Source organism: Tachyglossus aculeatus, chromosome X3, assembly GCF_015852505.1.
Source record: "Tachyglossus aculeatus isolate mTacAcu1 chromosome X3, mTacAcu1.pri, whole genome shotgun sequence".
NCBI classification, from domain to species: domain Eukaryota; kingdom Metazoa; phylum Chordata; class Mammalia; order Monotremata; family Tachyglossidae; genus Tachyglossus; species Tachyglossus aculeatus.
The window spans coordinates 24,235,234-24,258,458 of NC_052099.1; the positions used below are offsets into that span (position 1 = coordinate 24,235,234).

General features: G+C 38.6%; 1 protein-coding gene across 3 annotated transcripts in view; it reads left to right on the plus strand.

Annotated features, from left to right (window-relative positions):
- The window catches only part of CTNND2 (catenin delta 2), a 483,758-nt gene that overhangs the window by 156,131 nt on the left and 304,402 nt on the right, over positions 1-23,225 (plus strand). For all 3 annotated transcript variants that reach the window (XM_038770310.1, XM_038770311.1, XM_038770312.1), the window contains one exon: positions 1,896-2,008. In XM_038770310.1, coding sequence (XP_038626238.1) covers positions 1,896-2,008 — 113 coding nt within the window. The remainder of the gene's footprint in view (positions 1-1,895; positions 2,009-23,225) is intronic.

Sequence of the window (23,225 nt, forward strand, 5' to 3'; positions counted from 1 at the left end):
ACTTTGAAGCAAAGTAGATGCAGAACCTTGATGAAGTCTTCATGGTTCTAACTAATTTCTTGAGTCTGGAAGTCAGAGGACCTGGGTTCTGATCCCGGCTCCACCATTTGCCTGCTGTGTGACCTAGGGTAAGTCCACAACACTTTGTGCCTCAGTTTCCTTATCTGTACAGTGGAGATTCAATACCTGTTCCCCCTTCCCCTTAGCACCGTAAGGGACAAAGTCTGTTTCCGACCTGATTATTTTGTATCTAACCCAGTGCTCAGTACAGTGCTTGGCACATAATAAGAGCTTAACAAATATTATTATTATTATTGTTATTATTGTTGTTATTACAATAATCTTTACTGATGGCATGAAGTGCTTTTGTAAGGCCTTGGTAATCCTCCCTGCACTTTTCTTGTAACTGATGTGCAATAAAGGTCATACCCATTGTGTCATGTTCTGATCTGAAGCCACAATTTTGATTTCAGGACATTCAGGCATTGATATTTTTTAATAACTGATCCAGGAGTGCTGTGGCTTGGATCTTGCCAGTAATGACAAGTAATGAGTCACATTAACAATTGCCTCACTCTGATCATTTGCCTTTCATCTTACAGTGGTAACAATGATGGCATATTTGAGATTCCGTAGTGTTTTCTAGGTGTTCCATATCTTGAGGACGAGCTTAAGTGTTTAATCCTGTTATTTGTTAAGCGCTTCTATGTGTCAGGCACTGTACTAAGCACTGGGGTGGATACAAGCAAATTGGGTTGGACATAGTTCCTGTCCCAGGTGGAGCTCGAAACATGTTCCCTCCATACTTGTAGATCTCAATTGGTATGCACCATTGGCTCCAGGCAATTTTCCACTTTTCATGGCACTGCTGTGGTGATTTATCCAATTGTTGGATAAATGCTTTGGAAAGACGGTAATACGAAGAGGACAGTGATTCCTAGGGTTTACAATAGCAATGCAGCAGGGCAGCAGAAGATCAATTATAGTCTGTGCAGAAGAGATTGGCAGTTACATATTGAACGTTAGTGAAATTGGGGATAATTTGCTATCCTTAGTGTTACCTTGCAACATGTATGTCAAGTAAGTGTGTGTATCCTATGTAGTATGGAACCAATTAGTAATTCTGATATTCATCAAGTGCTTGCTTCGTTCTAAGCATCAGGATAGGTACAAGACAACTAGATTGGACACAGAACCTGTCCCACACAGACTTCCCAACATGAGGGAGATTAAACAGGGGTTTGTCCCCCTATTTTAGAGTTAGTCAAACCGAGGTGCTGAAAAGTTAAGTGGCTTGCCCAAGATCACACAGTGGGCAAACGACAGCTCTGGGACAAGAACCCAGATCTCCTTTCCACTAGACGACAAATTAAGGTGAGCAGTATACCTGGGAGTAATTGAGATCATGTAGGATTCTACTTGAGTTAATCTTAATTTTGAAACAAGGTCACTTATGAAATATATTTAGGGAATTTTGTGATTGGTGATTGGTTAAAGAGGATTATTTAATCTTCCTATAAATCTTGTTTTGCATGTTTAACATAGCCATATAACCACCCTTTCTACAAATAAAACAAAACATTTTGCTGCACAAACACAAGAAAATAGAGCCGATAGAGCACCTTTTTGTCGTCTCTTCAATATGTAACTGGGATCGTTGGTATTCAAAGTTGCCACTAGCAACACCTCAAAACAGTAATTTATGGAAGTCATTGAAATTATCTTACCAAAAAAGCCGGTGTCATCTTGTAAACTGTGCCTGATTATTTTAGGACTGCATTTTGTAGAAATCATTGTGGCAACTGCGATTCTCCGCTTATGGTTCCCCAGTTACGGGCGTATTCACTGAACCGGTCTTTTGAATGACAGACCAAATGTTTGTGTTTGTGTTTCAGGAACTCCAGTTTGAGAGACTGACCCGAGAGCTCGAGGCTGAGCGCCAGATTGTAGCCAGCCAACTGGAGAGATGTAAGCTTGGATCGGAGACCGGAAGCATGAGCAGCATTAGGTAATGTACCGTTTTCTCTTTTTCCCAAAACTTAGGGAATTGACCATTGATCATAAATATCCTTACATATCTTTTGATTACCAATTTGATATCAAGCAATTGGAATTCAGCAGATTGTATTTTAACTGATCTGATGTTTCTACTTTTGTTAGAAGTAGTTCACCACATAGTTCTCTTGCCAAAGACCATCTCATCTGTTTAACTGATTAACTAAAATTAGTTGAAGAAAATTAAGATTGTTATTTATTGGAACGTTAAAGATTGGATTTAATGGCCTACTAAAGATCTAACTTTTCTAAAATTTGTATACGTTTTGCAGTGATCTGTTGTAGATAAAATGAGTTGAAATGGAGAGTATAAACGCATCTGGGGATGTTTGCTTATTGGTAAAGCGATTCTATTATGAAACTAGCAAGAGTGCTCTAAGAAGTGCAGTGAATTGTTTTCCCTTAGAAAGAGGCCTGCAAGTGCAAGTGTTTAAAATTGATGGGCGAACCTTCAGGGAACTGCAACAGCATTTTTGTTTTCAGCTCTTGTTTCTATAGCGTAAGTTGCTATTCTGTCTCAGCCTGTGAACTTACTTGGCTATTCAGTCAATAGCATTTAGTGAGCACTTGCTGTGTGCAGAGCACTGTACTGTGCTCTTCGGTTGGTACAATAGTATGCATGATCTCTGCTCTCAGAGGACTTAAAATATAGCCAGGGAGACAGAAACTAAAATAAATTACTGATAGGAAGAAACATATATAACTGAGTTATACTTATGTGTGCATGCACGCACACACACACACACACACTCACACAGTGAAATAAATCCAGTAATTAGCTGGCGTTGAATACATGAAGTGACTCTTGAGAGGAAATAATCTGGAGAGAATAGAAATTTTTAGGGAACAACTCCCGGAGGAGATGTGATTTCAACAGGGCTTTTTAGATGGAGAGAGTGGTGGCTCCTGTATGACAGATGAGAACAAGGCACAGTGAATAAATTAGCTTTACATGAATGAAGAGTGGGAGCTGGAATGTAGTGGGAGAAGAGAGTGGATAAGTAGGAAGAAGAGTGTCCTATTGAGTGCCTTCAATCCAGAAAGCAATGTAAACCATTTGAGATATACTTGTAGCAGGGAGAGCTGGAGTACAGAATGATGTTACGGGAAAATGACCCAGGCAACAGAGTGAATACTGCAGATAGGAGAACATTTATTATTATCAGAATAAATTCATAACTATCATTTTATCACTTATAATGGTTGGGTTTTTTCCTTCTGCTTTACCATTTTCTGACCCTTCATTGATGAAAAATCAAGTAGCAGCTGTCACCTGCACTAATTTTCTAAACCATTTTCCTGTAGTTTAACTCAAAACTAAAAGAGTTCTTTGGTTGATGAAGAAAAGCTAGTTAAGCTAGCTGAAGTTAAGATGTCAAAATAATGGAGAAAATGAAGTTGGCTGCAGTACACTTTTAAGTGAAACCACATGGCAGTTGATTGTATAAGAAAATGAAAGGAACAAGGTGGAAAGCATAACTGCTTTAGAAATGTGTTTGTGGGAAGATATGACTTGTGGTTGCTAAGTGTAAGTGTGACTACGGAGCTTCTTCCATTGGAAGCACACCTACTGTGTAGTCAATCTTAACAACCACATTAGCTATTTGATGGTTTGTCTTATGGGCTGCGCTTTGGCTTGCCCATCCTATTTTCATCTGCTGATAGCTAATTGGTCCGTCATCTTTTGGCTTTTCAATTACAAGAACTGATCCTTAAGCAAGTCTTTATGGTGTATCATTTCCCCATGCTATCTACAGCACAGTCCCTCAATCCTAACTGTTTCCACTCTCCTCCCGAGAAGTGTGAAAAACCAGACAGAAACTCCCGGGGAATCAGCATCATCAATCAATCAATTTTATTTATTGAGTGCTTATTGTGTGCAGAGTACTGAACTAAGCACTGGAGAGAGTACAGTTTAACAAGTTGATTGACATGTTCCCTGCCTGCATAGCTGCAGTGCTAAGATGCCAGTGATCCCAACACCTCATTTTGTGTTTAGGTCGACGACTAGTTAGATGATGCCAGTGAAACTTAATAAGAAATTGGATGTCGTCAATGAGGAGTTCAGGTTTCACTGTCATAGTTTGAAAATGGCCACCAATCTCTGGATCTTTACCTTAATCTGAAGTCCAGGACATAGTGAGGTGTCTCCAACTGCTTCCTGGACTAACAGGAAATTGTTTTGTCTTTGTACTTTTGAAGTCATGGGAATAAGGGCAAACTTTTACTCTTTTGCTTTGTACAGTGAAGCAAAATATCTTCTCAGTGTTTTCCCTAAAGCCTCATTTCATCTTCTCCCACTCCCTTTCATGTCACCTTTTGGATTTACACCCCTTATTCATCCCTCCCTCAGCTCTACAGCAGTTATGTACATTTTTTAAAAATGGTATTTGTTGAGCACTTACTATGTGCAAAACACAATACTAAACACTGGGGTAGATACAAAATTGTCAGTTTGGACACAGCCCCTGTCCTGCATGGGGTTCATAATCTCGATCTCCATTTTACAGATGTGGTAACTGGGGCACAGAGAAGTGCAGTGAGTTGCCCAAGGTCACACAGTAGACAAATGGTGGAACTGGGCTTAGAACCAAGGTTCTTCAAATTCCCAGCCAGGTGTTCTATCCACTAGGCCAAGCTAGTTTCATGGGTATCATGTACATATACGTAATTGATATTAATGTCTGTATATATGTTTGTACATATTTATTACTCTATTTATTTTACTTGTACATATCTATTCTATTTTATTTTGTTAGTATGTTTGCTTTTGTTCTCTGTCTCCCCCTTTTAGACTGTGAGCCCACTGTTGGGTAGGGACTGTCTCTATATGTTGCCAACTTGTACTTCCCAGCTCTTAGTACAGCTTAGCACAGTGCTCTGCACACAGTAAGTGCTTAATAAATACGATCAATTGATTGATTGATTGTCTCCCCCTCTGGACTGTAAGCTCATTGTGGGCAGGTAACATGCCTACAAAATCTGTTACATTGTACTGTACCAAGTGCTTAGTACAGTGTTCTCCAAACAGTAAGCACTCAATAAATGATTGATTGATTGCTATGTAGCACGCACTCTCATTATTTCAAGTTGTTGCCAAATGTAGTTGCGCCAAGGAATATTATTATCATTATAAGTCGTAGTATTAGTATTATGGTATTCGTTAAGCATTTACTATGTGCCAGGAACTGTACAAAGCGCTGGGGTGGGTACAAGCAAATAGAGTTGGACACAGTCCCTGTCCTATGTTGGCCTCCCAGTCTCGATCCCTATTTTCCAGATGAGGTAACTAAACACAGAAAAGTTAAGTGATTTGCCCAAGGTCACAACAGTGGATGAGTGGCGGATCCGGGATTAGAACCCATGACCTTCTGACTCTTAGGCCTGTGCTCGACGTCATGCTGCTTCTCAGTTTATATTTGTTTGTGGGTGATCTTTTAGAGCATTTATAGCAGTTCAATGGTAGTGGTGGTGATGGTGGATTTGCTTCCCCTTGAACCAAAGGCCTAGACGCTTCTCTACACAATCGCTCTCAAGTTTTGGGGTTCCTTGTTGTATGCCCTTGAATGACCTTTATGAATTGCATAATACAGCTGCCGTATTACATTAGGGAATAATTTGCATTGCTGAAAGGGACTTTAACTTTTATTGCTGCTTACTAAGGAAGTTAATACTGCACAATTAAGCTTTGCAAACTGATATATTCACTTTTCTGAACCAGCAAATCTTGCTGTTTTTCTCAGCGTGGGTCTTGGTGTTAGTCCCATTCTGTACAGGTTATGGTAGTATCACAGAGTTTAAAAAGCCAAGAGTCTGGTGCGTCAGCAGCAGGCACAGGAGATTTTGACTAATTTGTTGACAGCAGTGCTGCAGTCTACAAGCCACAGTTTTCTGAGAAACATCTGTTTGCTCAGAAGTTTAGGAGCTGAGTAAGCTTAAACTTAAACCACACATTATTGTTCAAGGTCTTCAAGTTATTTTCGGGTGTGAATCTTAACAAGGGACTTCATATTGAAGAAGTCTGCTTAGGAACAGACTGCTAAGAAGTCTTTAAATTAAACAATCAGCAATACTTATCAGGTTATAAAATATCAAGTGCCCTCCCTCTAGATTATAAGCTCTCTCTAGACTCTAAGATTGTTGTGGGCAGGGAATGTGCATCTTTATTAGTAATAATAATTTTGTTATTTGTTAAGCACTTACTCTGTGCAAAGCACTGTTCTAAGCACTGGGGAGGATACAATAATAATACTAATTTTGTTATTTGTTAAGCACTATGGGCAAAGCACTGTTCTAAGTGTTGGGGAGGATACAAGGTGATCAGGTTGTTCCATGTGGGGCTCACAGTCTTAATCCCCATTTTACAGATGAGGTCACTGAAGCACAGAGAAGTTAAGTTACTTGCCCAAGGTCACACAGCTGACAAGTGGCAGAGGCGGGATTAGTACCCATGACCTCTGACTCCCAAGCCCCGGCTCTTTCCCCTGAGCCATGCTGCTTTATTGTATTGTACTCTTCCAAGCGCTTAGTACAGTGCTATGCACACAGTAAGCACTCACTAAATATGAATGAGTCAATGAATGATTGACATTCGTGACATGACCCTTCTGGGCTACATCATCATCAATCGTATTGAGTGCTTACTATGTGCAGAGCACTGTACTAAGCGCTTGGGAAGTACAAATTGGCAACATATAGAGACAGTCCCTACCCAACAGTGGGCTCACAGTCTAAAAGGGGATTACACAGATTCATATCATTTTACAAGCCTGGAAGTACATTTGTTTGGACTCATATCTGTGAACATGCAGTAGTGAAGATCTGATGAAAAACCTTACTTGTGGCTATTTAATTCTTGAGTAAAAAACAGAAATATTGAACTTTGTTTAATGAAAAATCTTCAGTCTGTATTGAGCATTTATTTTCATTATTAGTTTATGGTTAGCACAATCTCAAACTTAGTTGAGAAGGTTCTGAGAGGTACCCACTTTTCAGTTCGACTGTGGGGAAAAAGGATGTGGCAAAGAAGGATAAGGATTGGGAAAGGGCAAGCTTTGCAGAGCTAGTAAATCATCCATCATTATGAATCTTTTCAACTCTGATTGGAAACTCTAAGGTCTTGGTAGAAAGCTGGAATGAGAAAGTCCACGAGTCAAACTCTGAACGCTATGGGGGCCACCATGGATTTATTTTGTTACACAGAATAATTTGTCGATGTGTCTAGTTGGACCAACTGACATGGTTCCTAAGAGGGACTGTGATAGCTTTCTTCATTTGAATTTTTTATAAGCTGAGGAGACTTCTGCCATTTTTTCATGGGTGAGGACTTGCAGTACTATACACAAACCCGGAATCGAAGTCAGTGGTCACTGAGGTACTGTTAAAACAAAGTGATTATTAATTTAAGAAAAGTCTATTTAGCTTAATGAAAGCACTCAGATGCTGAGCTTTTACAAAATTGTTGATTCTACACAAAAATAAGCATTGGCAAAGAAAGTTTAGACAACAAGTTATCTAGTGCCACATTTATAATAATCCACAGTTCACTTACTGCATTATATTGAAAGGCATGTTTACCCCCTTGTTATTTACCCATGATATACCTACCTTGCCAGTATGTAATTACTATGATGTTGGGCTATAATTATCAGACTGGCAGGTCTTAAATTTTAAGACTGAGCTTTAGGAGTTTATTATGTTGGCAATTAGAAGTGAATGAATCCTTTGACACCTTAGAAAGATTACAAAGTAAAGAAAAACACTGGGGTGGGCTGCTGCTGTTTCTAAGTGAAACATTACTGTGATTCCAGTGCATGTGATGCTCAACAGTGTGACGACTGGGATCCCGCCCAAAGATATCTGTGATTCAAGGAAGTTCTCAGACTAGGAGATTGGTGCCCGGGGAAAAGGAACTGGGGATAAGGCTAGAGAGATGCTAATATTAAGTCAGGATGCTAATGTTCGACTGGGGGAAAAGGACAATATGAGGGCTTAGAAGCATAAGGTATTTTGTTAATATTGAACAGTTCTTTTAAAGTCATCCTTTGCATTTGATTCATGGTAAAGGCATTATAAATACCATAACCATTTTATATTATAAAGGGAAAAACTTACAGAATGTAAGGGATCTAGTTATTCAAATTGAGAAAAAAAACTTGGATGTTTGGAATTGTCCAACAGGTATCACTAACTGGAACATATGGAAACCATTTCCTTATATTATCATGTGGATGCTAACTATCTTGTATCTCTTTGGGATGTAACATGTCATCAGGTTTGCCAGATGGGATTTATATTTTGGAATGTTGGGATTCTACCAGTTCCATTAATTATCAGCACAAGTTTTGAGGGGTTTTTTTGTTTTCCCTGTACTTTGTCAATGAATCTCTGATGGGGATGCTTCTCCTATTCATGGTTTTCTGTTTAATAACTCAACAACTACTAGGTGATTGTCAGGGGATAATTGTAAAAATAGAGAATATCATGTTGAGATGGAAAATGCAGGAGAGATGGGTATAACATGAGGTAGAAAAGCCAATCAAGGCAGGATGAGACTGGGTTAATTAGGATTGCAAGCAAAAAAGCAGGTCGATGCTGAGAGAAGGGGGCCTCTCCGAATCCCCTTGTGTCAGAGAGGGATCAGGACAATGCAATCACCTCCATTTTCATAAAGTTAATGGGAACTGAGCCCCCCACTCCTTTTCTCCCTGGACTCTTACTGCCACCTCTCTATCACAGCTCCACTGAGGCTCAGAAGTTTGGATGGTAAGGAGCCTCATGTAATAGCAATAATAATAAGTTGTTATGTGTATGTCCCAAGCACTGTACTAAGCTCTGGGGTAGAAACAAGATGATCAGCTAAAGTGATACTCTCCAGGGAGGGTCTAATAATGATAGTGATGGTAACATTAGTGATGAGGATGGGATGTATTATAAACAACAGATGAACCATGGTCCAATTCAGGGACCTCAGGACCAAGAACCTGTACAAATACGTGAAGTTTACCACTAGTGGTTTGCCCAGTTCCATATGCACTCTCCTGTCTCTGTCATTTGGGTAGTAGATCCAAAAAGCAAGTAGACAGGCAGGGGGGCAGTGTATTACAAAGCAGTACGGTCTGGTGTTTAGAGCCCTGGCCTGGAAATTAGAAGGGCCTGGGATCTGATACTAGCTTCACCACTTGTCTGCTGTGTGACCTTAGGCAAGTTACTTAACTTCTCTGTGCCTCAGTTACCTCTTCTGTTAAAAGGGGAATAATACTGTGAGCCCCATGTGGGACATGCACTGTGTCCAATCCGATTAACTTGTATCTACCCCAGCACTTAGTACAAAGTAAGCACTTAAAAATACCATTAAAAACAGCATATGCAAAACATTTGGGTAGAAAATCTATTTAAAATGCTTAATGAAGAGAAGCAGTGTGGCTCAGTGGAAAGAGCCCAGGCTTTGGAGTCAGAGGTCATGGGTTCAAATTCCAGCTCTGCCTCTTGTCAGCTGTGTGACTTTGGGCAAGTCACTTAAATTCTCTGAGCCTCAGTTACCTCATCTGTAAAATGGATTGAGAAGCAGCGTGGCTCAATGGAAAGAGCATGGGTTTTGGAGTCAGAGGTCGTGGGTTTGAATCCCAACTCCTCCACATGTCTGCTGTGTGACCTTGGGCAAGTCACTTAACTTCTGAGCCACAGTTCCCTCATCTGTAAAATGGGGATGAAGACTTTGAGCCCCGTGTGGGATAACCTGATCGCCTTGTATTCCCACACAATGCTTAGAACAGTGCTTTGCACATAGTAAGTGCTTAATAAATGCCATTATTATTATTATTATTATTTGAATGCTATTCTACTGCTACTACAAAGTGTCTGCAGCACAGGGCTGCTGCTGTGTTGGGGAAGTCACCTTGGCTGCCATGACAGTTTTCAGTGCAGGATGAGAAGCACAGTTCCTTAGTGGAAAGAGCCCAGGACTGGGAATCAAAACATCTGGATTACAATCCCTGCCCCACCTCTTATCTGCTGTGTGACCTTGGTCAAGTCACCTGAACTTCTCTGTTCCAAAGTTTCCTCATCAGTAAAATGGGAATTAAATACCAGTTGTCCTTCCCCTTTACACTCTGAGCCCCGAACAAGGATTGTATTTGAACTGAGTGACCCGTGTATACCCCAGCAGTTAGCACGGTGCTTAGCGAGTAGGAAGCACCTAACCAGTATCATTATTATAATTACTATTCGCTGCTGCCCAGATTAGTCAGCTACTTCCAGGACACCTGCTGGTCCTGCCTACCATGTGAGATACCCCAGGTGATTCTCCAGACAGAAGACTTCACCACCAATGGAAAAATCCCAGCAGGTATTCCCTTCCTGCTGGCTGTTTGAAGGGCCACTGCAGTAAGGTATGCATCGACCTTAGGGGAGTGCAGTAGTTGAAACAATAATAAGTGTCTTCTACAAATAATTTCTTTTCACAAAAATGGGCTTTACAAGAAAATCTATTTCATTTCACTTTTGAAAAATTATCCCTGCTGCTTAAACCTGCCTTGCCTCTTTCCTGAGCAAAACTCAGACAGAGGATGTATAATATGAATGGAACATTAACCCACGTAATATTTATTTCTGATCTCTTTCAGCTGTGCTTTCAGGTGAAATCAGACCAGGATGTCGGCAGACTGAAAAGATTTATCTGTGAAACTCTTAAGAGATTTTCAGTCACCGCTGGCAGTATTTGAATTGCCTTGAGAGGTAGCTAAGCATGAGTAGAATCAAACTAATTTTGACAATGGTTGACAAGCTGTCTTGCAGGCATAATAGCGTGAATTTGGCAAGAATTTGCTCCACTGCACTCTCCATTTACTACCTCAGGGGCATTTTTGAGAGGTGTGCTTGTGTTTAGCAGTGCTTAGCAGATGGTAGTCAATTTCATATCGATTTATCCTAAGACTCTAAATGGAAAAATCCAAAGCCTAAATGCTAGCACTTGAATTCAGGAAAAAAAGTGTAAGGAGAATGCTGTTTTCCTTAGTTTTCTTCATTTCACTGAAAGGTGTTGTAGTGGGTTAATATTTCAGGGACAGCCACCCCACATTATGTGTGAAAGAAAGTCCCAGATTTTAGTACCTCCACCCAAAAGCAGGCCAACAGAATGGCTTTAAGTCCTGTTTTGGCCTGGATCCTGAGAGGAGACAAAAAGAGCCATGGCCATGGCAGCTCAGTAGTTAAATGGATTGGAAAGAGGCGAGGAGAAATTGTCCCACTTCCTCTTCCAGTTACTTCTTCATGGCCAGTGTCCCCACTGTCACCCTTCTCACAGGGCCAGAACTAGCTGCCTGTATGCACTTCACAAGAGATTTTGGACAAAGATAAAACTGCACCAGTTCCAGCCATGCTGGAGATCTCCCAGAATGTCCTTTGGCTATCTCAAGAGAGGCCAGCCTCCACAGCTGTGGCTTGAGGGGGGGGGCAGGGCCTTTTAGCCACAGCTGGAGCTTCTTAACTACCGAGAAGCAGCAGCCATTCGGGGTCAGAGATTGGGACAATGCAGCAGCAGTGACCGGATGAGAGATGTGCACAGTTTTGTTTGTATTTGTAAATGTATGTATGGGTTATGAATGAGTTTGTAACCTACGTCCCCTCCATCCATCTCTCTCTCTGTCTCTCCTTCTTCCCCCTTCCTCCCTTCCCCTTTTCTCCCCCTTTTCCTCTTCCTCATCCTTCACCCTTCTCCCTTTCCCTCTCTCCCTCTTCCTTCATCTCCCTTTCTTCACCATCTCTTTCCTTCCCAGATCTTTACCTTTCTCCTAGCTGTTTTCCCTCCACAGATCACTGCCTGTCCACTTCTGCTTCTTTCTATTTGCTCTCCTTCAATATGGACCTGTGGACCTAGATAAGATAACCAGGTTCCACAAATCAACTGGCATGTGTTAGGCAAATGGATCATTTCGTAAAGTTGTGTTTTCTTAAAGTTCAACCAAGCTCTTATAATCTAATTATATCATTGTGACACCTTTCTATAGTGAGTTTGCTTACTACAACAATATATTCTTCATTGCTATCCCTTCGTGGGCTGATCTAACTCCAGATTTCATTTCGTTAGACCTAATTATTCCATCCCATTACAAGGCTTAACATGTTTTGTTTATCATCTGGTCTATCACAAAGGCAGGTTGATACTTTATAAATGCTCACTGTCAAGGAATTGGAGGACACAGCATCAGCAGAGGAGACAAAAATGATACTTTTTGGCCTCTGTGATTTCATATCTCTGGAGATGAGATTTGGCAAGTAAGGAAATATATTTGAGGTGCTTTCTAGTGACGTTGCTACGATCCTGCAATCTTGAATTGATTTCATTATTCTGAGTAGTTGCTTTTAAATTTTACCTTTAAAAGAGAGTTATTTTGGACTTCTTGGATTTTGAGTATTAAAGCAACCAGTTCAACTGCCATATGACTTCATCTGCTTAAAGTCGTTGGTACAAGGAAGAGTGCAATAACCATCCAGGAAATAAAGATCACTGAGATTGAAATCATTTAACCTATTCATCCCACTGCCTTAGGGTTTCTCAGTCAGACCCATACCTAGAACGTGATAGTGCTGGCATAGTACTTTTTATTGGGGGTGGAGCAGGGACTGAGTACTGTCTGGTTGGATTCACAGTTATAAAAAGCCCTGTACATATATAGAGTTATCTTGTCAGTTATTATGCCTAAATTTGATGATGGACAGGAGTATATATATATATATATATATATATATATATATATATATACTGCTTTTAAACTAGTTATATATATAATATATAACTATAGATACTATAGATATAGTTATATATATAACTTAGTCTTACTTCATTACCATTTTTGCCAAATCAAATGCTCACTTCCTGTTTCAGTTCATCATTATTAATAACTAATGGCTTATGATTCTTCTTTTTAGTTACTATGCCTAAATTTAATGATGGACAGAGGCACAGACATATAACTATATAACTATATACACTCTATATAGTATATATACTATAGATATAAGATATAGTTATATATGTATATAACTATATATCTATATATCTATCTATATATCTGTCTCTTTCTCTCTCTCTCTCTCTCTCTCTCTCTATATATATATATATATAGTTTTAGTTACTATGCCTAAGTTTAGTGATGGACAGAGGCACAGACATATAACTATATAACTATATATATAGTAGTTATATAGTTATATGTCTGTGCCTCTGTCCATCACTAAATTTAGGCATAGTAACTAAAAAGAAGAACCATAAGCCATTAGTTATTAATAATGATAAACTGAAACAGGAAGTGAGCATTTGATTTGGCAAAACTTGTAATGAAGTAAGACTAACTCTGGGTTCGAGAAGGGATCCTTTGAGTCTGACTAACAGCTGATTAGGTGTCATGGTAACTCTAGTTTGAGCCAATACTTACTTTAAATACACTCACGACACACAGATCTTTGTTGGGGCTTCCAGCCTTTCTCACTTTAAGAGGCAGTTTAAGTTTTCCTGGTAAAAAATAATTCCTAGAATTTCATCAGAACATTTTATTTATGATCTGTTATTACATGTAAATTTTGTCTCCATTGAAATCAAATGAAATAAATTTGTGCATCAACAATTTAATACTTCAAAATGTAAAAATGAAACTAACTAGGGCATGCATATGTATTAAATAAAAAAATGCTTAAAAGAATGTATCAAAATGAGCAAAATGTCCTTATTTGGGTGAAAAGTCACTGGAATTAATGACCAGTCTAAAGTTTGAGAGGCCAGTGTCTCATTTCCAACTTGCCCAAATGCACTATTATTGGATTAGTAAATTTTTATAAATAATAAATCGGCTTTACTCAAGAACAACTCCGTGATTTGGAGTGGAAAATGCAGTACAATTCCAGTTCACCTCTCAATTCTAAAGTTTTAAAGGGAAATGTCCACTTAGAAACTTGTGAAGGAGCACTATTATTAAGATGGTGTTCTAGTCTAATTTGTGAACTTGTATAAATTAGGATATTTCTTCATTCTAAAATTTGCTGGTTGGAGTGAATGCAGACAGGTAGAGACTGACTTAAATTTAAGAAACATTTGAGAAATCAACTTTTGCAAGTTAAACGTTTCACATTTCCCAATAACCATTGTCCTTGTTAAAAAGCCCTGGGGTAGGTACAAGGTTGGACATAGACCATGTCCCGCATGGGGCTCACCGTATTAATCCCCATTTTGCAGTTGCGGTAACTTGGGCACAAAAAAGTGGCTTGTCCAAGGTCACACAACAGACAAATGATGGAGTCAGCGTCAGAACCTAGGCCGTTCAGACTTACAGGCCCTTACTCTATTCCCTAGACCACACTGCTTCCTTGAAACACACTGCTGTTTTAAGAATGCTACAAGTGATGAAGGAGCAACGTAAAAGAGTGGTTTTTTCTTGCACCTCAAATTGAGTGTCTTCGTGCATACACGGTGTGTAGACGAGGTGACCCACACTTGAGTAATTCTCCCTTCTCTCAAGGACTTTTATCCAGTGACAGGAGGGGATTGGTGCCCTCTCAGTGGCCAGCACCATGTCCTGGTCCCTGGTGTGAAAAGTCAGAGCATTACAGAGAATAAAGACCACAAAGCAATTTCAACCAACAATGTTGAATGGCAAAGTTCCTAAGATTGTTGTCCATTTCTTTCATCTTGGGGTTTTTATAATGCTCTGTGATGACTGTAACTAAACTAGTTTTTAGAAGAAAAAAATTTCTTTCAATTCTAATATTTTATGTGCATATTAACAATATAGATTGTTGATTAAGAAAAATCCGGAATGTAATCGACATAGTAGATTTATAAGAATTTTATTTTGCAAAACCTATTGGCCTAGAACTATAGAATGCATGTGGAATGGATTTTCTAGGATATATTCAGTGCAGCTTTAGAAGTAGAAGACAATAAACTAGTTCATCAAAGACATCACTTAAGGGTTTTCTAAAATAATCACGATTTCGAGGAAAGTATCTCTGAATACAAAGCACTCCCCAAACGTAACCCACATTATCTCCCTGATGGATGACATTGTCATGTGGAAGCAAGAACAGTAGCCAAAGTAACAATGTGCTCATTCTCTGTACCTTGTCTAAGATGGCCGTGTGAGCACACTGAATATGAGAATGACACTGATTGAGAACCTACTTTAGAGTTTTCTCATGTTGCTCTTTAAATGGGTAGCTGATGCAGCATATTTGTATTTCAAATGAGAATGTTAGCATTATACTTTACTATTTTGATCTCCTGAATGTGATTTCATTGTCTTCCCAAAAAAAACTGGGATGCATTTGAAGACATTTTCCAGTTAAACCCTGACTCTGGCACATTTATGATACTGAGGGTGGAAGGTTAATCAGGTTGGAGATGTATCTTGTGCAAATTATGACCCAGTTATTTAATTGAATAATAATGCTGGTACAATTTATAATAATTTGTTGTTTATCAAGCCCTGTAATTAATGCTGGAATAGATAGATGGTACCAGGCTGGATGCAGTCCCTGTCCCACCTGGGACTTTATGAATGCAGGATGTGGGATCTTTGGTTTTACAAATCCCAAGTTGGAACTTTCAGGGAAGGTGAGGAATATGATGGGCTTAGAGAGATGTTCCCTAAGACATAAAGAGTATGTTTTCTCAAAATAATGAATTTAAAGGAAGAGAGAATGGGCAGCAACATAAATGCTGAGGAAGTGTCTAAGTAGATAAATAAGTGCTTAGTACAGTGCTTTGCACACAGTAAGTGCTCAATAAATATGATTGAATTGAATAAATATGTATGGGGATTCAATACCTGCTCTCTCTCCTACTTAGACTGTGAGTCCCAAGTGGGACAGGGGTTGTGTCTGACCTGATTAACTTGTACTACCCCAGTGCTTGGTACAGTGCTTGGTACGTAGTAAGTGCTTAACAAATACCATAGAAAATACGTGTTAGAAGTGGCTGGTGGCATATTAGGAGTGAGTTGGGGAAGTTTTGTAAGAGGAGGTGGGAATTTAGAAGGGGTTTGAACTTGGAGAATCAGAAGGATTTGTGGAGAGGGCATTCCAGGCTGGGTAAATAGTTTTGAACAAGGGATTGGAGGCAGTCGAGTTGGGGTGAGAGGTAGTCTGATGATTTGCTTGGGGGGAACAAAGAGAGTGTGCTAAGACATAGAGGGTGGAGAGAGCCTCTCAATTTGTAAGATAAGGAGTTTTTGTTTGATGATGAGAAAAACAGGAAACTAACAGAGGTTGTTGAGAGTGCAGAGATGTGTGCTAAGGTGGGAAGCCACGCAGCAGCTTGCAGTGTAAATTGCAGAGTCAAAAGGAGAGGCTAAAAGCAGGGAGACCAGTGAGGAGGCTGTTAGACTAGGAAGTCAGTGTGTTCAAGACTGGCTCTGCATATGCAATGATTCTGGACATAATAATGATGATAATAGTAATAATAATAATTGTGATTTGTTTAGCTCTTACTACGTGCCAGGCACTGGACTAAGCTCTAGGCGGGATACAAGCAAATTGGGTCAGACACAGTCCCTGTCCCACCTGGGGCTCGCTGTCTCAATCCCCATTTTACAGATGAGGTTACTGAGGCACAGAGAAGTGAAGTCACTTGCCCAAGGTCACACAGCAGACAAATGGTAGAGCTGGGATTAGAAGCCACAACCTTCTGACTCCCAGAGCTGTGCTCTATCTTCTAAGCCATGCTGCTTCTCATGGATATGACTTTACTTGCTTTTACAATATTCCTTATGATTAAATAGACTGAACCTTATTTGCATTCACTGTCTGAGACTATTTAGCTTTATCCTGGTTCTTTCATCACAGAGACAATGGGAGGGTAAAATGAGATTGTGCGATTGTGCATGTAAAACTGTAGCGAACTCTTCAGAAGAAAAATGTTGCAGAAAGGAAGTTGGTGTTATTAGTGGTAATTTGATGTACATGCATTCAAACCAGCTTGGGCATTTTAAATTTGAAATGAATTCATTATTTACACCTTGGGTCATTATTATTTCATAAAACCATTAAAGAAAAAGAAAACCCAAGTTGAAGAGCCCATAGCTATTTAGTCAGTTCTTCTTCAATGAGTGAGCTCATATTCAATGCTTTATTTTTAGAGAAAGCATCTTTAATGATCATCGTCATTCATAAACATTTATTAGAAAAAATAGCATTGCACCTCACACCACTGAGCTCTTTGCAAAATTAAATAGACATGGGCACTAACTGCTGAAATAATACAACCTAACAGATTACATTGACACAAACAAATAAGTATTCACTTCCCTTTGGTTATACTGTTGCTTGTAATATCGTAGTTTCCTGTTAGTACAGGTAAGAATGTATTTCTATCTAAAATGCCAGTACATTATTGGATTCTGATGCTTTATGGTAACTAATCGGGGAGTCAGAAATGAGCTCTGAGCAATAGGTTTTTCACTGGAGCCTTCTGTTTTGAGTTACTTTTGGATCATCACCAACTCCAAGAACAAGTTTTAATTGGAGAGCAAAGAGATGCTTGGGAATCTTTTTTTTTTTTTTTACCTTGGACATCACCTTGGGGTTGAACCTCTAACTCTTATCCTATGCCGTCCAAAAGTCGGAGTGATTCCTCGTTAACCCAACCCTCAGGGCCATTGCACCGTGGCTAGTCTATAAAATTGCCGTGAGGATGTCCACATCCCCAAAACCTGATTAAATCTAGGGTTTAGATTTTCTTTTTATCTCATTTAGCCCCACTTATGCCACCTAAATATTTTTTCAATTCGTTAATCCCTCCAAAACCTTAATTAAAATGAAGTTGTTAATCTTATCTTCACAAACTAAATGGACGTATGTCGATTTGCAAATCCACCCTAATTTTGACGAAGTTCACAAACTAATTTAGCACCTTAGACACATTTTCCGTTTTTCCATGATTCAAAAGAACCAAATGTATTTTAGAATGTGGTGTTGGAAAACCTGGTCATTTTACAATGCATGTTTTGGAGGGAATTTCCCTTCTTTTTTCTCTGCATCTGGATTTGCCTTGGGTCAGTGACATCTGTGGTCAGTTATTGCATAACCATTGGGTAAGTGCCAATATTGTTCTCATTTCAGTAGAGGTCCCTTACCCCCAAACCAAGACTGACTTGGTTTGATGCCGGAATGCAGTGCCCTAAATTAAGCAAAGGACCTTAACAGTGCTGTGTTTTCCAGGAGCAGGTTGTGATATTGAGTATTCCTTTAGCCATTTGTGACTTTGGCAAGTGATGAAAAAAATTATTATCATTATTATTATTGTACTTTTTAAACATTTACTATGTGCCAAGCACCATTCTAAGCACTGGGATAGACACAAGTTGATAAGGTTGGACACAGTCCCCATTTCACATTAGGCTAACACTTAATGTAAACTCCCCCCAAAATGCTTGACATACACATGTTGTATGGAAATCATGAAAATTAAAGCTAAAATAATACCCCAAAAATATTCCCAATTTTATGATGATACTATTTACTGTTAACCCCAAATTATTTTTTTTAAACTGCATAAAAGCATACCCTAATTATAACCAGTTAATTATATATAAAATACAAGTACTATAATTGTATAGCTATAAAACCAATTAGTAAACTGTGTTATGGCTATCCATAAACATAAGAGTGGAAGTTAAAGCAAGATTATTAGAGTTTCATTCATTAACAAGTTCACTGTTTTTAGCGGTATTCTCTTTATTGCTCCAATGCTTCAGCTTCCCTAGCAGTTAACTAAGAAAGCTAATGCTTTATCTGTTGGCTAAGCAGTAGTATAAATGCATGATTATCCAAATTCATCTACCTCCTTCCTTGCTAATTCTGAATGAAAAAAAAAGATAAAAATTGTTAAATTACGTACAAACCAAACAACGTTGTTTTTATGCTGTTGAGGCTGATGTTTTTCTTTAGAGGGCACATAATTACACATGTCCCTATTGTATTTGTAAATCATTATCATCATTAGCATTGGCCTGAGGTAGGGAATTGGAGTACAGTAAACTTGTTCCTCTCAGGCAGCTGGGTACTGAGCTCTGAAAAGCGGTTGATAGAGTAGCACCATATTGCCATAAAGACAGTTAGGAAACCCAATGATGCATTCCTTATGTTTTTTGGAAAGTTTTTCGGTTCAGGGGGCTTCTGCTAAAGTTTAAACTTCCAAACTGTGGTTTCCTTTGTTGGAAGATGTACTTTGCTTAAAGCCATAGAAACAACTTTCAGAAATATATTGGCTTCATGTTACAAAGTGGTTAAATGATGTATTGATGTCTAAAACCTTTAAACAAATGTCAATAGACTGATCTAATCCAAGCAAAATATATTTGAAGATCATTACTTCTGCAAGACTCATCCTATCCCTACTGAGCCATAAAACACCTTACAATCAGTAACTTTCCTCACTGATGTGCAATCCCTTAGCTGCACCTTATTTGTCACAGAGCAAAAATGCCTATTTTTTGAGCAGGAAATCATTTCACCTAGGAAGCCATGGTATAGTTTGTTATCCTATTGATGAACATGGGCCCTTCAGAACCTTCTTTGAACCCTCTATGTGACAGAAATGTGTTGTACTTAATCATGTGCTCTATTCTGCTTCAGAACAAGTGGGGATTTTGTGAATTCATTGAGGGAATATCATATTGAGTCCAAATTAGTCTTCCCTGCACTCTGTCATGTATTCTATCATTTAGTCAATATTTTTGCTGTATGAAATACCTTGTGACGCTCTAAAACCAAACCACTAAAAGTAAGCTTTGATAAATTTACAGGCTAATATTTAATGGTAAACAGTTAAATATTTGATAAATTTTAATCCCAATTCAATATACATTCTTGTCTTAACCCTCACTGTTATGAGTCTTGTTGAGAATAAAGATTGTTGACAGGGAACAGCATAGCCTAACGGAAAGAGCACAGGACTGGGAGTCAGAGGACCTGGGTTCTAATCCCCGCTCTGCCTCTTGCCTGCTGTATGACCTTGGACAAGTCACTTTACTTCATCTATAAAATGGAAATTCAGATACCTACTCAATTCAGTGACCTGCACATGGGACAGGGACTCTGTGCTACCTGATTAACTTGTATCTATCCTCGAGCTTCGGACCGTGCTTTACACAAAGTAAGCGCTTAACAAATAACAATAATAATGATCACTCAGTGGTACTTATTGACTGCTTACCGTGTGCACAGCACTGTACTAAGTGCTACAGAGAGTAAAATACAACCTATTTGTTAGTCAATTTCCATGACAGCAATGAGTTTATACAGTCTAGAGGGTTGATTTAAATTGGTTGACTCGTGACCCTTAGTTAAGTTTTTTAATTTTTTTTGACTAGAGAATGTCTCTGCATAGAGCTGGTCTTATAAGTGCTCAAATGTTTGAGATGCCCTTATTAACCCAGCTGTAAAATACAAAGGAAATCACTTTTGCATACTGCATCTCTCATCTTGCTTTATGACATTCTGAGTCTTCCTTCTTTAAATTAAATTACTACATTCACCTCTATCTGTCACCCAGTAAATAGTGCTTCATTTTTAAAATTGAGAACCTACAATAAAAAAAATATATCATGGAACAAAATTTCCTTCTGAGAGTTCACTACACTGTTTTCCCATATTTCACTTTGCATTATGGTACATTTGTCAGCCGAGAGATTGTAGTGGCTTCATTTCATCTGGAGGGTTTTACATCATTAACCTTCCAGTGCCATTTTTATTACAAAACTAAAATGAATATCCTGAAATTTTAAGGGAAAACCATGTGGCTGCCTATATTAAGAAAATGCTCTATCAGAATATACTAATAACAGCTCAACCGATAAATGAACAGCACATTTAAGTGGATGCTCTCTTTAAATTATTGGAAAATTATTTATATTGATTGTTATTTGGATCAGGTGCTTAAGTTTTTGTATCTAAGTGTACATGATGGGGATTGTGGTGAAAGAATGCATTAAATGGCTATGCCATGAATGCTATTTGAATGTCCTGTATATTTGTTATTACTTTGAACCCAACATGCTATTCATTTCTTTAAAAAAAACAGCTGCACATCATAGTATGGGTTTTGGACTGGATCACTGAGAACTTTAGGGATTTGGTTTTAATATTCACTGCCCATATTCCTAAAATGTCACTTCATGTGTTTTACATTTAACTGCAGAGCCATGCATCATTGACTTTTTTAGAAAGTCCTGCCATGACATTTACAGATCTGAACATTTTTATTTGGTAATCTATTTAAAGTTCACAGACAAATAATATAAGTACTAAATTTGATTGTCCTTACAGTTGCAGTCTCTAGTTACAAGAGAAACTCACAATGAGGTGTAGGCAAACTGAAGATCAGGTGCTCCTTCCTCCCATCCAACTTTTCACATTTGTTGTAAAGAATATTCAAAACTAACCTTTTTAACCTATTTCACTACTTCCAGTTAATGTATTGAATTATTGAACTGTATTTCATAACCTTAAAGTTAAGTGTGGTCTAGTGTCTGTGTACCAAGTGGATATTTTGGAGAGGTTTTTAGTCACAATATCCAGGTTTGACAATGATCAGTCCAAGGAAAAATAGGACTGGTACCACACAAAATCTATTCTACAGTGATTACCCTGTGCAAACCAGAGAAACAGAGAGCCATGTTCCACTAGACAAAATCCTACCACTAAACCTTGGCATCAGCCAGTCCCTCCTTCTGCCCTTTCCTCATTTCCTGCTTCCCCAACACAGTTGATTGACTTCAATGTTTTGTGTCAATTTTTAAAAATTGCTTTAAAATCTCATATAATGTTTTGTTCTGTGGTTTGTACTTCATTTTTGTGGTTCTGCAGATCTTTTCTCTCTCCCATTCTCCCTTTCTCCTTCGCTCCCTCTTTTCCTGCCTCCTCCTTTTATTTTCTCTCTCTGTCTCTCTTTCCCCTTCTCCCCTGACCCACTCTTCTTTCTCTCACCAGTGACCTAAAATGAGATGTACAGATTAGCCCTCTCTCTTATCCGTTCCCAGGTTAGCATTGCCAACAGTGACTTTAAGAGAACTTGGAATGTAGAGAGAGCTGTGTTTTTTCAGATTTGGGAAGAAAAGAAATTCCAAGCAGGTGGCACCGCAGGAGCAAGGGGAAGGTGGGAGGGAGGATAGTGAGCAGGATCCAGAAGGTTGACTTGGAAGGATGAAGAGTGTGATTTAGGGAATAGTGGGCAAATAGAGGAGATAGATAAGAAGGAGTGAGTTGGTGGAGAGACTGGAGACTGATCATGATGGATGGTTCAATAAGTGTTCAATAATAAGTTTAAATAATCCAAACATGGGAGACATTTATAAAAAACTAAATAATATTTTTATCCATATGCATGGTCTAGAAAAGTTCAGCAGGTATTCATTAAAGTCTGCTTTTTTATGTAAATAATTGCAATCAATCTTCCTTGGTGCCATTGCAGGACAGTTCCATTTAGCCTTCAGCTTAGCACTCTGGCTTTAGTCTCTCTATAGATAGTCTCAAACAGGTTTTGGAAATGATAGGTGCAGTGATAATAATAATAATCTGAATCTTTCAAATCACCAAAATCATTACCCATGAATTCTTTGGGCTTCATATAAGGAAGTAAATAAAAACATGTAAATTTTCCATTGTATTCCATAAACCCTGATTTCAAATTTTCACCGTAAATTGTCATTCTACCTTTTCACATATGTGTGTCATTAGATTAAAGAAACAGAGGAAATGGAAAAGTGTTTGGAGCTAGATAAATGCTATAAATCAACTTGCTCAATAGCATTTTTAATAGCTCTTCTTTGGTTTCATAATGTGCATAACTCATAGTATAGTTCCCCTGTTTTATAAACACATTTTACATTCCTAATTCCCTTATATTCTGAAAATGGTGCCCTCTTACCAGTAAAACTCAAATCTACACTCAGATGCTTTGCTTTAGGGTAAATGACAGAATGCTAGAATTCACAGTTGTTAGAGATTTATTATTTTTATTTAAACTTTGTTATTAGAGGGTTTTTGTTTTAAGAGATGGCAATGTTACAGTTCTGGTGTGCACATTCACTAGTAATCAATCCAATTACTGCATATGCTTTATTTAACAGCAAAAAAGTATATTTGTTGATAAGATTTAAGCATGCGTGCTGCTTTTCCTT